Below are 16,468 nucleotides of genomic sequence, written 5' to 3' on the forward strand. Positions count from 1 at the left end.
TGTGCTGCTTGGCAGGCTTTATTTTTCATTTTATTTGACCTCTACTATGTAAAAAGCGCTCTGCAAATTTTACAGTGCTCTGTAAATACATTTTAATAATAATAATAATAATAATAATAATAATAGATAAAAAGATTGATTTCTAAAATATAGTCCTTGCAGACTTGCCTCTTAAGAACAAGATAGCCTGAGACTTCAGTCCTTGAAGAAGCACTTCTTCCTGTAGATATTTGCCTACTAATAAGAGATTTGCCTTTGTGCCAATCCTCTGTGTCCTATCAGTGGGAGCTATACATTATGTAAAGACTTGAGAAACTCTTTAACTGCTATGGTGGCCCAGTTGTGTAATGCTGTATATTTGTGGATCTGTCAATCTGTCTATTATACAGGCCTTATTTTAGAACCAAGTTAAACCTTGGCTTTTCATCAGTGCATTTAGAGCTTAAAGATCATGGCCTAACATAGAGTATGCTGTATACACTATTTCACGCTGTTTCAAGTTGTTTTAGATTGTTTTCAACTGTTTTGAGAGTATGTTTAATGATATTAGAAGAAAGATGCAGCTGTAAAATCTGGCAACTAGGTACAAGGACATAAAAGCAAAAACTATTCAGACGCCTGTGTATTGGCATGGTATAGGATGGTCATCTATTTTGGGGAAGATATCTGTGCAAATATAAATCAAACATGTAATAATAATTTCAGTGTATTGTGTTGTTAGTTTATCTTTATATACAATCATTAGAAAAATCATATAGAAAAGGAAACAAAGTAGGTTTGAAAACATTAGTCTTAATCAGCCTAAATATTACATCTCAGTGTTAAGCAAATACTGGTGTCATCTTTTGTGTCTTAAATGGCGAACAAATACTAGGAATGCAAGAAAACTTCAACAGTTTTACAAGTAATTAGTAAACATGTTTAATTGGGATGTTATATTAATCGGATCACAGTAGCTATAGAACTAACAGTGGGGAAAATCTTTAAATCCTGTTCTTTGCTTTTGTTACATGCTTTGCTTCAGGACAGTGCTGTACAGGAAAAAAAAGAGTAGACAGAAGCACATGATTTCCTGTGTACACATTAGAGAAATGTTATGAGCTCATTGTCTTAATTGCTAAGTTGGAAGTTTGCCATGTTGATAATACTGCTGGGAAGATAGGAGGGAAAGACCGTTACTCTGTGGTTTTTGAACTAAAAGCAATCATTTGGCAAGTTTATTAGGAAAAAGAATTTTCTTTTCGTTTTATTTAAAGGACAGTGTTCTGAGAGTTCTTCTTTCAACTGTTAACTACAACAGATTTCCTGCATAGCTCAGTATACATTCTGTTTATGGGATTTCATGTATCAGTGTGAGTCACATGCTGTTCTGAAAGCAGAACTTCCAAGCCATGAATGTTGTGGTTGTATTTCAAGGGAATCTTATTTTAAATAATTAAAATGTATACAGACTAGGTATTGTATATTGATATTGGGTTGTAATCCCGCCTTGATCCACTTGGGAGAGGCGGGAAAATATAAATAAAATTATTATTATTATTATTATTATTATTATTATTATTATTAATATTGGTAGATAGACTCAGTTAAGAGAGCCACGACCCTGAACCTCCAGGACCTGAACAGAGCAGTTGAGGACAGGGCAGCTTGGAGGTGTCCTATTCAAGGGGTCACCATGAATCATAGTTGACTCAAAGGTGGTTAACAACAACAACAAATTCAATAAATATAGTCTTTATTTTGAAATTTTAGAGTTTAAAAAGAGGCTGGAGGGAAAAAAATTACCCCATTCCTTCAACCTGTGGGGGGTTAATATTAACTGCGTAAAGTGAGCAAATATATCATCTCATCTGTTGATTCTGTTCTTTGCAGGGGGCAGGAACAAATGAAAAAGTCCTGACTGAAATTCTTGCTTCTAGAACACCTGCTGAAATCCGAAATATAAAACAAGTTTATCAGCAAGGTAAAACACTATGATCTCTACTCAGAAAGACACTTGTATTTGTGGGTACTGAAAACACATAGAATATGACACTGCTTCAGTTTTTTCCAGTTGAGAAAATTATTCCTTCATATTTGTTTTGGGTCCCATTCATATTACACAATTATAGCACTATGATTCCACTTTATCTGCCTTGGTTTTATGAAATCCTGGGGTTTGTAGTTTAGGGAGGCACTGAAGTTCTTTGGCTGAAAATACTAAATTCCAACACTGCAAATTGTAAGATACAGTACTATGGGATGGAGCCATGCCAGTTAAAGTGGAAAATAGCGCGATACTTTTACAGTGTGAGTGGGTCCTTGGATACAGGTTTTAGTTTACTGCACCATTCAGACCACATTTACTTTTGAGAAAATAGCATTGCTGGCAGATTGCATTTGCTATAAGCAGCTGTGCTTGATTATATTTACAAGCAAAGAACTAGAGCTTGGAAAAGTTACTATTTTAAAATGTAACTTCCAGAACCTGTGAGACATGATTACTGGCCATTCTCAGGATTGTGGGTGCAGTCATCCAATATGCTAATCTATAACTCTGAACTGAAAGTGGAAATTAATTTACATTTTTTATGTGATGGTCACTCTTGTGGGCTTTTTACTGGTAGATGAATCCTCAGATAGATTGCTACCTACAGATAAATGCACAGCTTGTAGATGTTACATGTCTTCAAATGTTTACAGAAGAACATGCTGCTCAGTACTAGATATGTTTTTTTGAATTTCTTAAATTGTTTTAATTTTTTAGGAAGTTTAATTACATTTTAATATGTAATTTTAAAAGATTGTCATAAATGTTCATCACAAACATATTCTTCAAGCATCCAAAGAGACCACATGGACATCACCTGATGGCCAATGTGGAAATTAAATGAACTACATAATTGGAGGCAGAAGATGGAGAAGGTCCATTCTCTCTGCAAAAGCAAGGCCAGGGTCAGATTTTGGCACAGACTATGAACTGCTAATATAAAAAAGCAGAGTAAAGCTAAGGCACACTAGTCCACACATCCTGTCAAAATACAACCTGAAGAGTATCCCCATAGACTTTAAAGATAGTTAAAGATAGTTTTAGCCTACAACTCTCATCCGACCTAGATGACATAGCAAAAGAGGAGGAATTATGGAAATTTTAATCCCAAACTATCTGGAGGGTCCTATCAGTTTGCTATAATGGAGCCTGTTCCTCTAGCCCTGCCTGGGCAGATTTCTTTCCATGTGATATCAATTGCTGTCTTTGCTGATGTCTCACAAAGCCATTACCAGTACAAATAACACTCTTGGTTATATCTTTTTTTAAACACTGAATTAGCTCAAATTGTGTTTAATGGTTGCTCTGTATTTGTCTTTTGTAGAATATGAAGCTGACCTAGAAGATCATATAACATCAGACACCTCTGGTTATTATCAGAGGATGTTGGTAGTTCTTCTTCAGGTAAGTTTTTTTTACTACAGTACAAGTTCCATTACTTTTTGCTTATTTTAAAAGTAATATCTGTGTTTAAAAGTTACTTTTGTGGACTACAGCTCCCAGCTTCCCCCAGCCATCCCATGTGTGGCTAGCAATTCTAGAAGTAAAGTCCAAAAAGCAACTTTTCAAAGCTTAGATACATGACTGAGTGTATGATTTGCCCAATTTATATACACCTTTTCTATTCCAAGATGGTTGGAGGGAATGTATGAACTAAGAATTGGGAATGAGGAAAGTTCAAAGAACTCCACCTCCCAGGTCATCTTCATTCTTCCTTCTTGTCTTCAAGGGAATAATGTCCATTCTTTCTTTCCTCGCTACAATCTGTAACTTGGAGCCTCAGTTTTACTAGTGCAATGTTAAAGATGAACAAAATTATCAGTTTTACTTTGTACTGTTTTTGCAATTTCTGCTAATCCTAATCAAACAACAAACTGAAAGAGTATTCTTACTTTTCTTACTATAAGAGGGATGTGTATTGTAAATGTGCTGTCCTTTCCATAAGACTGACAGTAAGAACGTGGTGGTTCAGCTATTGGACCTGTTGAATTCAGTGTTCATAAAGCTCAAATGCCTCGTCTCACCCAGATTTAGCATAGTCTGGTTATCTTCATACTGAAGGCAGAAAATGCCAAAGGCTATGGGTGGGAACCATGTAGCACTCCAGATCTTGTTGGATTACAAGTGTCAGTAGCCTTAGCCTGCATACTAAATAGTGAGGAATGTTAGGAGTTGCAGTCCAACAACATCTAAGAATACTGGTATACATGGTACAGTATACATGAGGTGCACAAAACGAAGGTTAGTACAGCGCCCCCTTTGCCCTAACAATTCTTTTTGATTGGACTGTAATCATTATTTTAATTCATATAATTCATTAGCTTGCACTTGCTTTTTATCCCATTTAGGCTAATAGAGACCATGATGGCCCGGTTAATGAGAAGCTAGTGGAGCAAGATGCTCAGGTAAGTGAAGATTTCCTCTGCCCTTTGAACCCACATGTGTTTGAAATAGCATCTTAAAGGCAAAAACAACAGGGAATTTAACTTCCTCCAAGGAAATAATATTAGCAGCTCATGTGGTTATATGGCTGCCTACAGTATAATCAAGTTGTGTTCATGTGGATGGTTGTGAATTCTCAGTTTGTGGTGTGAGAGAGGAGTTGTGGTGTTAGAATTTACTTAAGCTCCATTGGGGTGGCAAACACCATGGTTATTTTTGTAGAGTAACACATTTTGAAAAGCCTTTATTAAAAATAATGGCTGCCACAAAATAAAGTGGCAGTCACTTTTTGTGTCTGCTGCCATTTTCTCTAGAAGGCAGCACTTACTCTGGGGATCTCTGAAAACTAAAATGTTAGCCATCAACCTGATTTTCCAGAGCTTCAATTAGTGTTGTTCCCCACAAAAAGAACCCTATAAAGAAAGGAAACAGTTTTATCTGACTCATTTAGGGGCTTAAAGTCAGTAGATTCAATTGATAGTTAATCTTATTTTAGAAAGCTAAGGACAGAGATGTGGGGTGAATGTGTTAAAATATAACCATTAAACCACATATGCTAGTTCAAATAACATTATTTAGAGACCTTGAATATTTTATCACTTGTTTAACATCATATCACTTGTTAAGGATACCACCAGAAAAGACATTTTACAGCATTACATTTGTTCTCAGTTGACTAAGTGGGATCATACTCATTTTAGCACTGATTTATACTGCTCAACAACTGTATAGTGTCAGGTATTGGCTGTGAATTAGATATATTTGGAACCAGACTCATAGATTCCAAATGGCAGATTTGCAATTGCCAAAAGTCTGAACAAAGTTTGTAGTGGTATTGGACCTGGTCATCGCACAATACTGTATGCTTGTTTTCAAGTGCATAAATTAATCTGATATTGTATAACTGCTACTTGTCTTGTACTGGAATAGAAAGCAAATGGTGATGTGATTAGCTTTAATTGTGGATGAGCTGTGTCAAAAAAAAGATGTAGAGATCATCTGCAGGACCTTACAGTATATTTGAATTGTTCATTTTTATTCAATGAATGCACAGAGTATTGCAAAAGATTATTCTCAAATAACCAGAGCTTGGAAACATTACTTTAGAAAACTTCAGTTCTCTTGAGTTTCCTTATCAGCATAGCCATTGTGTCTTGAAGATTCTGGGAACCAAGATTGAAAAATGAACTTTTCCCATAATCCTGTTAGGCAGTTTAGGTTACTAGATCGCCCAATATCTCACAGTGAGCTTCCAGGCTGAGCATGGATGTGATCCTACTGCCTAGTTTCTAATTGAACTCCATATATGACTCATGTCAGTCTTAATATTGATGTTACTCATAAGGGATGACTCATGGAAAGGTGGAGAGCTAAAGCTACACTTTTACTTCAAAGTTACTATAACCCAGAGCCTCCTACCACAGATGTCTGTTTCAGGAATCTTTTAGGCAAGCCAAGGCTTCTGATGAATAATGTTTTCCATGGTTTCACTGTGTTTGCTTTGTGTTGGTTTACAAACAGGAAAAAGGAGTGGTAACAACAAGCGACCACTTAGATCATACTCTAGTTTAGATCAGGCTGGCTGTGTTAATTATAGTAATCCTAGCTGCTTCCTCCCAGGACAACTTCATCAAATACTGGATCTTTTGCAGTTTCAGATCAGTAGAAGTGTTTCTGCAGTTCGTCAGCAGAAATGTTACAAGTCAGATATGTGCAAAATCTAGATTTTGTAGAAAAGAGGAGATAAATAGAAATGCAGCATTGAGGATTCTGTACTGGACTTACAAAGATAATGGAAATCATCAGCAGTACTGTGTACATTTGACAACTTTACGTAGACTTCTGTAGGCTTGATGATAATTCTAGAATCCTGTTGGCCTGATGAGAATTTCCTGTTGTTAAATCCTAAACCTGACTCTGCAAAGTAACAGGGGAGCAGGCAGTTAATTTATCCAGAAGGTTAAGTAACCTTCCTTCCCCCATGAACCTTACATTGCATTTTGGAGTCTCTAAATGAACTTCAATATTCCTACAAGCAGGGGGGACCTGCTGGTCTTCAGAAATGGCTTCTTTTGGATCTAAATTAATTTTGAAGAAACAGTGTGGCCACAGTTGCCCTGACTCGTTTTGAATCACAGAGTCTCATGAGTCAACACTTTCCTCCCACAGCAATGCACAGTTGGATCTGCAGGAGCAGTTTTTTAATTACAGTACAAGAATGGTGGTTTCTCAAAACAAAACAACATCCAAGGCAGCCGTTGATCTTGTAATTTGGATGATCCCTTGGGCTGTATTAGTATTTATCTGGAGTGGCTTCTGTCCTCTGTTGTATAAGTAGAAAAAATGTCCTACAGATACTGTTGATCTTGGCATTATTGTGCCATTCTTTAAGCAAACCACCCCTCTTTTTCATGGTCATGTCTCCTTCTTTAAATAAAATAGATGATAAGTAATTTTTTGTTGTATGCCTTCAAGTCCTTTCCAACTTATGGCGACTAAGGCAAGATTTGTTCAGAGGAAGTTTGTTATTGCCTTCCCCTGAGGCTGAGAGAATGTGACTTGCCCAGGGTCACCCAGTGGGTTTTGTTGCTGAGTTGGGATTTGAACCCTGGTCTCCAAAGTTGTAGTCCAACATACAAACCACTACACCATGCTGCCTCCATGATAATTAATGTTATCTACTGAAGTAGAAATGGACAACGATGGCTATAGGTGTTTTCAACTCCCATCAGTCCTAGCCAGCACAGGCAGTGAGGATGGATCATATAATACAAAAATATGTGAAGGGTCACAGCTGGTCACATTCATAGTGAAGAAAGGGACTTCTCAGCGTGTACATCCACACCAGAAACTATCCTGTTTCATAGATGGGATTAGTAGTTCTTAAAATCTGTAATGTTTTAGTAATACTGTTATTGATAACATAATGATATTCCATGTTTCAGTAATTGAAGTACTGTATTCTAAAAATAAATATAAATAAAGATTCAGTGGTCTTTTTCTAGATCGGGAGAGGCAAGTGAGAAGCTATTGAGAAACTTACATATGACAGATTTGTATTGTCAGAAAGATTTGGAGATTATAATTGATATTATCTTACTGATCACAATTTACTTGCTTTCAAGTAGTTGTAACTGACTGAAATCTACTTTTTAGTTAGGCAAGTGGAGGGCAGTTTAAAAAACAGCCATTTACAAAAAGAGGACACAAATTCATTTTCTGAGATGTATTTATAAAGTGAGTCTTGTAGTTTGAACAAACTCAGTTGTGTAAGAAACAGAAACAGTATAAATAGTAATAATATAATTAATGATACTACAATTACTGATTACTGATAATTAATGATAATATAATTAATAATACAGCTAATGAGGTCTATTGATTAGCAACATGACAGTTTGAAAATCTCATTGAATTGATTGTCTCAGAAGATGGTGGACTCTATTCACTAAAAGTTTTAAAACAGATATTAGATGGCCATCTTTCAGGTGAATCCCTCTCAGACCTATAAAGGAGTATAACATGGAGTATCTGGTCAGACGGCCCCTTTAAAACCTATGAAATGCTGTGTCATTTGTCTGTATGTTGCATCTTTTAAATTTGAACAGACAGCCATGAAAATGATGGGTGGAGGCAGGTTGTCCCCATTTCCTTTTACATGGAGGTTTATTTGCATAGTAATTAAAATGTGTCCAGAAAGGTTTTACAGTGATTTTATAATTTCATCAGAGGCGTTGGTGTTAAACCAAAATAAATTACAACCCTATCATATCTACATTAGTAGTTTATGCTAGCAGATGGTTTTAAATAAGGTCTCTCAAGCAGACAAGACTAACATCTGGAATCATGTTTTTTTCTTTATGAGCTTTTTGAAATGCTGATCATGGAAACTCTCATGTGATGTATGTTCAATGTAAAACCATTTGTGAACAATTTGGCCTACTAGGTTAGGGAGGCAAAACAAGAGTATTTTTATATTTTATTTCGTTATTTCTTCATAGGAGTTTATCACACTGGCCTAAATCCTGTGCAAAAATGGGATTTAAATCCAGGAAAAATCCTGCAAAAGTGGATCATTTTCATACTCATGAAGGTCACTGAGCATTAACATGAAAACATGGCCATTTTTTAATTTCAGGATAATCCTGAAAGTAAAGCAGCTGATTTTGTCCACTTTCTGTGTGGTTTATTTTCGCGTTAATACTCTATGCCCACGACGTCATGTGAAAATGATCCCACTTTTGCAGGATTTCCCTGTGTTAAATCCCGTTTCTGCATGAGAAAAAACCCATGTGACAAACTCCATAGTATTTATGTACCATAAAATGAAATCTCCATTCAGTCTACATTAAGAACATGTACAGCTGAAATAAAAGAAATAATACAGTACAACACAAAAATTAAAAGAAGAAATAAATAAAACACATCAACAATCGAGGAAAATAATGTTTACCAAATGGAGAAGCCCAAATAAATACATTTTACAATAGTGTTTAAACTCAGTACATTTTTTTCTTCTTGAGTCTAATGTGCCATGTGTTACACAGTGCTTGATGAAGTGGAATCTATGTAGAAGCACTCAAAGGAATTAATTAAGTAGTAATAATTGCTCATAGTATGGCTCAAACAGGGACATAACCAGGATTTTGGGAAGGAGGGGTCCAGACTAAGTGCCACCATTATAATGAGACTTGGGTGCGGCAGCGTGGCAGCACACACCATTCATTTTATCTAACGGAAGGGGGGTCCAGACCCCAAGACCCCCCCCCCCCCCGGCTACGTCCCTGGCTCAAAGGTTTTGTGCCCAGTGTGGAGCCAAGTCCTTAATCCAAGTTCAAACCCTTCAGCGACTCCTCACACAAGCCTTCCCTAACCTGACACCTTCCAGATATAATGAGTCTATAGTACTACTCATTATCCCTAGCCAACAAGCAAATGCTGGCTTGGGATTACAGGACCTGAAGAGTACTATGTCTGCTAATGTGTGTGTCTGTGTGCAGATTTGGCAAAGGCTGATTCATGCATTTAAGTGCTCTGTGGCTAGGTATTTGTATTTCCAATGGATTTATCCACAATACAGAAACATCTTCAAAATCTGCCTTTAGAACATGAAACTTTATTGCTTTCTTCCGATTTTAACAGGAGCTGTTTAGAGCGGGCGAGCTGAAATGGGGAACTGATGAAGAGAAGTTCATCACTATCCTGGGAACTCGAAGTGTTTCTCACCTAAGGAGGGGTAAGATGGTGAAAATGTTAGCATTGTCTATGCTCTAAATCCAAGCAGACCTATTGCTGTGATTTTAGCACATTACATTTTATTGTTATTGTTTCATTCAAAACTGACTGTACAATGGCCACACAACAAGGTTACATAGCATTTTATAAATACAAATAAAGTAATTGCAAATTTAAATTCACATTGGGCTCATCTATATGGACAAATTACCCCAAATTAGGCCCAGGCTTTGTTCTGTCCTGTTTACACAATGCAGGGCCCAAACCCTGAATTGGAGGTGGATTGTCTTCATGACACCCACACCCAATTTGGGGCTTCCTTCCCCTAACCTGCATTTGAATAACTCACCTTTTGCAGCAGGCACAAGTCACTCTGAGATCAGAAGGAGGTGCCCAGCATCAATAACATGGGTCGGTGCTTCATTCTGACCTCAGCAGTGGTGCTGGGTAATGAAGGGAGACTGTGTGGGAAAGCAGCTACCTATCTTTTGCAGCATTTGCCAGATCTGACTCTTAAGAGCTATCATTTGCTGCAAGAGCCAAAAACCTGCAGCAGAGAGCAGATAAAGGGAGTCCCAGAATACTCTGGGAGCACCCTGGAGTATCCTGGCAAATGAAGACAAACTCTTATATCATTACTTGTAACTTTTTTTTTTTTTGTCTTTCAGTCTTTGACAAGTACATGACCATCTCTGGCTTTCAAATTGAAGAAACAATTGACCGGGAAACTTCTGGTGCTATGGAGAAGCTGCTTCTGGCAACTGGTAATTAAAAAGCCTCTTCCAGTATATTCTTTATAAGGCCCCGAAACAGACAGTCAGGAAAGAGCAACCTCTGGCCACTTTGGGTGCAGGGTGTGCGGATTATGCATGCCCAGGAACAATTGGAAGCTGCATAGAGAATGCTCCCGGCCGGGTAAAGCCGGGACTAAAAGGACCAGGGAAAGTCCTCTCTTTGTCAGCATCCAAATTACCAGAATTACCAGTTCAGAATCATGGTGGTGGCCTGGGTCAGGATTAGATTGTGCCGTTGCCATGGTCCCACACTGATCGGAGGGCAACCAGGGCTGCAGAGGCCTCACAGCACTCCAAGCTGCTGGTTTTCATGATCCCTATAGCTACCAACAAAGTATAGTGGAAAAGTCAGAATTATGTGTTTGTTAAACAGTACTGAGAGGTGGAGTGGAGGATGATTTTTAGGTGAATTTTTGATGAGGTGATCTGAATTCTGGATTTTGTGATGATATAGATAGTTATAGTTATAGTGATAGATCTACTGTGCCCATGTATTTGCAATTCAGTGCTACTGTATTCACTGATCATTTATTTATATACTTTATTTATATGCCACCTTTTTCCTAAATTGGACCCAAGGCAGCTCACAAAAGGTTCTATCAAAACTGATGCAACTTTTAAAAACAGATTTAAAAACATCATATCAATAAAACAGGTTAAAATACAAAATCATTAAAAGCATGCTATGCTAAAAGTATAAAACCATTAAAAATACACAAAAGCCAATCACTCCCATCTACATGTATATAGAAATGAACCCTGGATCACTGTTTGGTTTTGTTGGATTCCAAATGTAAAGATTGCTGCTTCACAATTATTTATAAGTATTTAGTTATTAAAATAGTTATTATGGCTTCTCTGCCCACCAGGACCCCCAAGGTGACATAAAATGAAATTGTGTAAGTTTTTTCCCCAGAACAGATATCAAAAAATGTTGAAAGCTAGATTTAAAAAACAAAGACCAAATAATGCCATTCTGACCATCTGCCAGTAGCTTAGCAGGGATGGACTGAGCCTAATTTCCCTTGGTAAAGATAATTGCAATCAAGCTGTTGCTCAATTGTTCTGAGCAACCTGGAATCTCAAAATTGTGGAACATGCAACAGGACCTGAAGATCTCAAATTGTAGACAGCCTCATCCAGAAAGGGTGATTTATGAAATCCTGGCCCCAAGCTTTGTAGGGCTTTCTAGGTATTCATTCACATGACTTAACTGTACAGTTATGATTCCTGTGGGATCCTGAGGTTATTCCAGTTGTACTTTCATATCCACAGGGGATCCATTCCACACCCCACACCCCTGGATAAGTTAAAAATGCAGGACCTGAAGCCTTGTTGTCACCTGTGGCAGTGCATGGCTGCATGCACACACCTCCATTCAAAAAGCAGGACTTGCCATCCATGGAAGCTCAAATCCTTGGATGGCAAGCCTGTGGATAACAAGAGCCCACTGTAGAATAGTGATGCGCTACGGTTCTGGTTGGAAATTCTGGAAATAAGCCTCCCTAAACTAAAAATTCCAAGGTACAATACAACAAAGTTGCTGCATTTAAAGTGGAATCATGGCAAAATGAGCACTTTGAATTGAAGTCAGAAATAAATCAGAGGCCAGCACAGTTGGTTCAGGACTAGTGACATATAGTGTCTAAAACACAAGCCAAAACCAGATTGGCTGCCACATTTTCCACTAGTGGCAGCTTCTGATCTTTTTTCAGTGGCAGCCCAGTGGAGAGTTCATTATAGTAGCTTAACACAAAGGTACTTAAAGCATGGATCACTGGCCAGTATCCACCACTGTGGCCAACTGAACATCTGGCTTGAATTCCTATTTTTAGAGATACTAGAAACAGCTTATACTGTGTTGGAAAGTGAATGCCATTTCCACAGACCAGCCTGCCATTGGATGATGTAGAGTTTTTAAAACTTTGTTTTCATATTAAAGTATATTCTTTTGTTTTTCCAGTGAAGTGTGTTCGAAGTGTTCCGGCATATTTTGCTGAGTGTCTCTATTATGCAATGAAAGTAAGTCATTACAACAACAAAGACACTTTTGAAGTTTAAACAGTCTTGAGTTAATGATCTATATCTTAGTTTCTTTCATCTGAACCTTCTAGCTGCTTGATAGTCTAATTCTATATATACTCACTTAGGAAAAAAAATATCAATTTTGTCTTCCAGCTCTCACCTCTAAATTCTTAGGATATGGCTATTTTCTGAGGGCATACCTCAGAACATAAGATTTCTGGTTTTACTGCTAATATTTCTGAGAAAGTAAATGCCTCAAATGTTGAGGAGAATATGAAATAAAATAAGGGTAGTAACAATCTTACTGGATTTTTCTAATACTTTCAGTGCCAGCTTAATGTTGTTATATGGAGGTATTGACAGACCATGGCTCATGATGTGTGACAGCAACTATTCTATGTTTTTAAAGTGTTCTTTAAGTGTATATGTGTGCGTCAAATGATTCAGATTCTAATCTAAACTTGGAAGTACAATTTCATTTTCCAGCATCATTGCAAAGCCTTCTGCTACTTGATACCAACATAGTAAATACATACGGTATATGTTCTTTTTTCCCTCTTTTTTAAAAAAATAATTCTGTCCTCCAAATACTGGGTGCCAAGGTAGCTCATAGTATGATTAAAAATTTGAATGCAGTGCAAAATACAGTTAAATAGATTGCTATATTAAGACAGCATCCAAATCAGTGTTAAAAAATAGTTTAAAAACATGAGAGGAGGAAAAAAGATACAACACTGTTCCATTAAAAGATATAACAGCCTGATTTAGTACATCATTCAGCATTAAAAATCCCTTCCTCAGTGAATGAAAATGACAATCAGAGTCTAGCTGCTACACTGAGCAAACATGCAGCTGCTCCAGTACTCCATTAAAAAGTTGGTCCCCATATTTCTAAATCATATTTTAGAGCCTACATCTGGGGTCATAGCTAAACTTCTGTTTGTATATGAGAACAAATAATATTCAGAATGGTATTTTTATACCCACGATGGAGACAGAGACAGCTAGCTAGGTGCATAATAACCTATTTACTCTTATTTATCTCTGTAGTTGTTGCCATATTATTTGTTTATAAAGCACCTTTATGTGTATATGGCACTGTAAAAAATAAAAATATAGACAGCTTTGCACAGCTCCAGAAACCCCCATGATAAGTTTACCTTAGGGTCGCCATAAGTCCAGGGTGACCAGATGTCCCAACCACAAAGGAAGACAAGGAACTGCAAAATGTAGGACATTCAAGAAAAATGAAGGATATTACAAAATAAAAGCTAAAAACACTAATATAAATGTAAATTCATGGTTCTTAGTCATGCTCAAAATGGAAGACGATTTGAAATTCTTCTTGGACAGAAGGTGAAAATGTAGGCCATGTCCTGGAAAAGGAAGACGTCTGGGCAGCCTAAGTCAGAAATGACTTGAAGGCACACCACAAAAAAATGAATACAGTATATAAGTGAAGAAAGGAACTAGTACAAATATGAAAGCAAATACAAATAAAAGAAATGATGTCCAAATACATACATCACCCACCATATGCATCATATCTCATTTTTTTGTCCTTCACTGAAGCATAGTTTGGATTGCAGCCTATACTTCTGTGGGAGTAACTCTCATTGAATTCAGAGGGACTTAATTCAGGATATTCTTGTGTAGGACTACACTGTTAAATTGAAGCCTTGTCTTGTACCTTTTACTTTATGGTACCAGTAGTCAAATTTTGACTATGTGACTTAGGTTCACACACAATCTGAATTTTGGGGTGCTTTTCCTTTTTTAATTATGGCACTGTGATTCCAGTTTAACTTCCATGGTTGCAGTCTATGATATCTTGGCATCCTGTAGTTTGGGGACATACTAGAGCTGTCTGTAGAGAATACCAGATACCCTCCCTTAAATGTCAAATCCAAGAATTCCATAAGATGTTGCCATTGCAGTTAAAGTGGAATCGTGGCACTATAATTGTGTAGTGTGAAAGGGGCTTTTGAGATGCCAAACATCTGCTGCACAGTAATTCATAGCACTTCATTCAGCTGAAATACTGGATTCTAATAAAATTTCATTTCATCTTGTATAATCTCTATATCTCAAAGTAAGTAAGAATATTGAACCTTAAAGTGTTGTATAGCTTCTTTAAATAATCTCTGTTGATGTCTATATCAACTTGCCCCCTTCTCCCATGTGCCAGGGATCAATACCATAGCTGTGGCTACAACTGTTTTTCCCCTTGGAAACTTGCTAGGGATCACAACTAGGACTGACTCTGGTCCACAAGCCACTGTTTTGAGCACTGCTCTGTTGTATCTTTGTACCCTGTGTAATATTTTCAAATGTGCTTGTATGTTATTTCCTTAGTTCTCAGTCTAAAATTTAGTACATGCTGCAGTTTAAGTTTCAAAGACTTTAGTGGAAAGTACACAGCACCTGGATGTCAAAGCACTCAGCACTGGCTGGATTGTATCCTTAATGGATTTTTAAAATCCTTCTCATCTTTTTTTTTAAAACCAGGGAGCAGGCACTGATGATGAAACGCTGATCAGAATTGTGGTTTCAAGGAGTGAAGTTGATCTCCTGGATATCAGACAGGAGTTCAGAAGGAATTTTGCAAAATCTTTGTACCATGCAATTCAGGTAGGCCTTTATACAAAGAGCTTACTTATTCTCTTTTTGTGTGGGAAATACAGCCAGTGTATGTGATCATTAAAGAACAGAAAGAACAATCGTGTCTATGTGTTTGTTGCAAAATTGTTATATTCAATAACAATTTGATGAGACAAAGAGAAGTTTTATTTCATATCAATATGTGTTAAAGCCATTGTCACAAGGCTTGTAGACTGCCATTGGAAATGAAAATCAATTGGTTTAAATATAGAAAAACTGGCTGAAATTGGTTTGTAGATTGGCCATCTCTTTTCTTAGCTAGCTTTCAATATCAACATTCCTCAAATTCTTCCTGTAATGCCTAGAGTTAATGACTTGGCATTCTGCATGTGGTAGATAAGTCGATGGTTCCAGTTTTGCTTGTCCAGCTTTTTGATATAATGTAGAAAATAATTCACTTGTCCAATAGTTTCCATCTACTGTTTCTGAGAGGATGGTTGCACAAAACCACTAGTCCCAACTAGAGTACAGAACTGAATCAATTACTGGAAGGAAACTGTAGAACCATAGATGTACAGTATCATTGGTAGGATCACCTATAATTTACCATATGTACACAAGTAAAGAGTCCTAGAGAACTCTAAGGTTACACATTTTGTGAATTTATAGTTGTTCCTAAATTAAGATTGCTTGATGCTCCATTATAAATCAAATCTTATATGCCTTTCTTTGGTTCAGCGGGTCGTTCTACTTAAGGCTGTCAGTTAAGATTTACCCAAATTAGCTGCAAACCCATCCCTACTGAATCAATGTTGTGAAATAAGTCATGATAACTAAATTTGGCCACTGATTGCAAAAGGATTTCAGTGCAATAATTTTGTCCAAATCCGCCCATTGGGCTTCCAGGTAACTGGATTTGTTCTTGAGAACATACTATATACTGACATAATGTATAAACACAGTATACGAAAAAAATAATGCCATAATAGTAATAACATACAATAGTCTGGTCCCTGCTGAGTAGTGGCAATCCTATGTAGGTGGTCCAATACAAATCCAACAGGGTTATCACTGACTACATATATGCAAATGCTTTGATAGGATGCAGCTCTAATTGCCAACAAGCTTAGCATATTAAGGGAGGAAGGCACATAGAAGGGATTAGGGCTTTCTTTCCCATATCGCTCTAGTAGTCATCTTCGCCCCCACAGAGCATCAAGAGCCTTTCCTGTAGCCAGATGTATCTTTCTACAAACAAACACAGGCAATAAGTTAGTTGTGACTCCAAGAGTAGATCAGTGACAGACAATACTTGTTCGCCATCACTAAAAGCCATTTGTGC

The 16,468-nt window shown here is 37.2% G+C and overlaps 1 protein-coding gene across 1 annotated transcript in view; it reads left to right on the forward strand.

Annotated features, from left to right (window-relative positions):
* The window catches only part of ANXA5 (annexin A5), a 39,033-nt gene extending 23,754 nt beyond the window's left edge, over nucleotides 1-15,279 (forward strand). Inside the window, exons 6-12 of the mRNA XM_042469283.1 lie at nucleotides 1,873-1,963; nucleotides 3,354-3,433; nucleotides 4,378-4,434; nucleotides 9,614-9,707; nucleotides 10,375-10,470; nucleotides 12,464-12,522; nucleotides 15,034-15,279. Coding sequence (XP_042325217.1) covers nucleotides 1,873-1,963; nucleotides 3,354-3,433; nucleotides 4,378-4,434; nucleotides 9,614-9,707; nucleotides 10,375-10,470; nucleotides 12,464-12,522; nucleotides 15,034-15,222 — 666 coding nt within the window. The 3' untranslated portion in view covers nucleotides 15,223-15,279. The remainder of the gene's footprint in view (nucleotides 1-1,872; nucleotides 1,964-3,353; nucleotides 3,434-4,377; nucleotides 4,435-9,613; nucleotides 9,708-10,374; nucleotides 10,471-12,463; nucleotides 12,523-15,033) is intronic.
* Nucleotides 15,280-16,468: the final 1,189 nt, after the last annotated feature.

The sequence above is a fragment of the Sceloporus undulatus genome, chromosome 5 (genome assembly GCF_019175285.1).
Source record: "Sceloporus undulatus isolate JIND9_A2432 ecotype Alabama chromosome 5, SceUnd_v1.1, whole genome shotgun sequence".
Classification (NCBI taxonomy): domain Eukaryota; kingdom Metazoa; phylum Chordata; class Lepidosauria; order Squamata; family Phrynosomatidae; genus Sceloporus; species Sceloporus undulatus.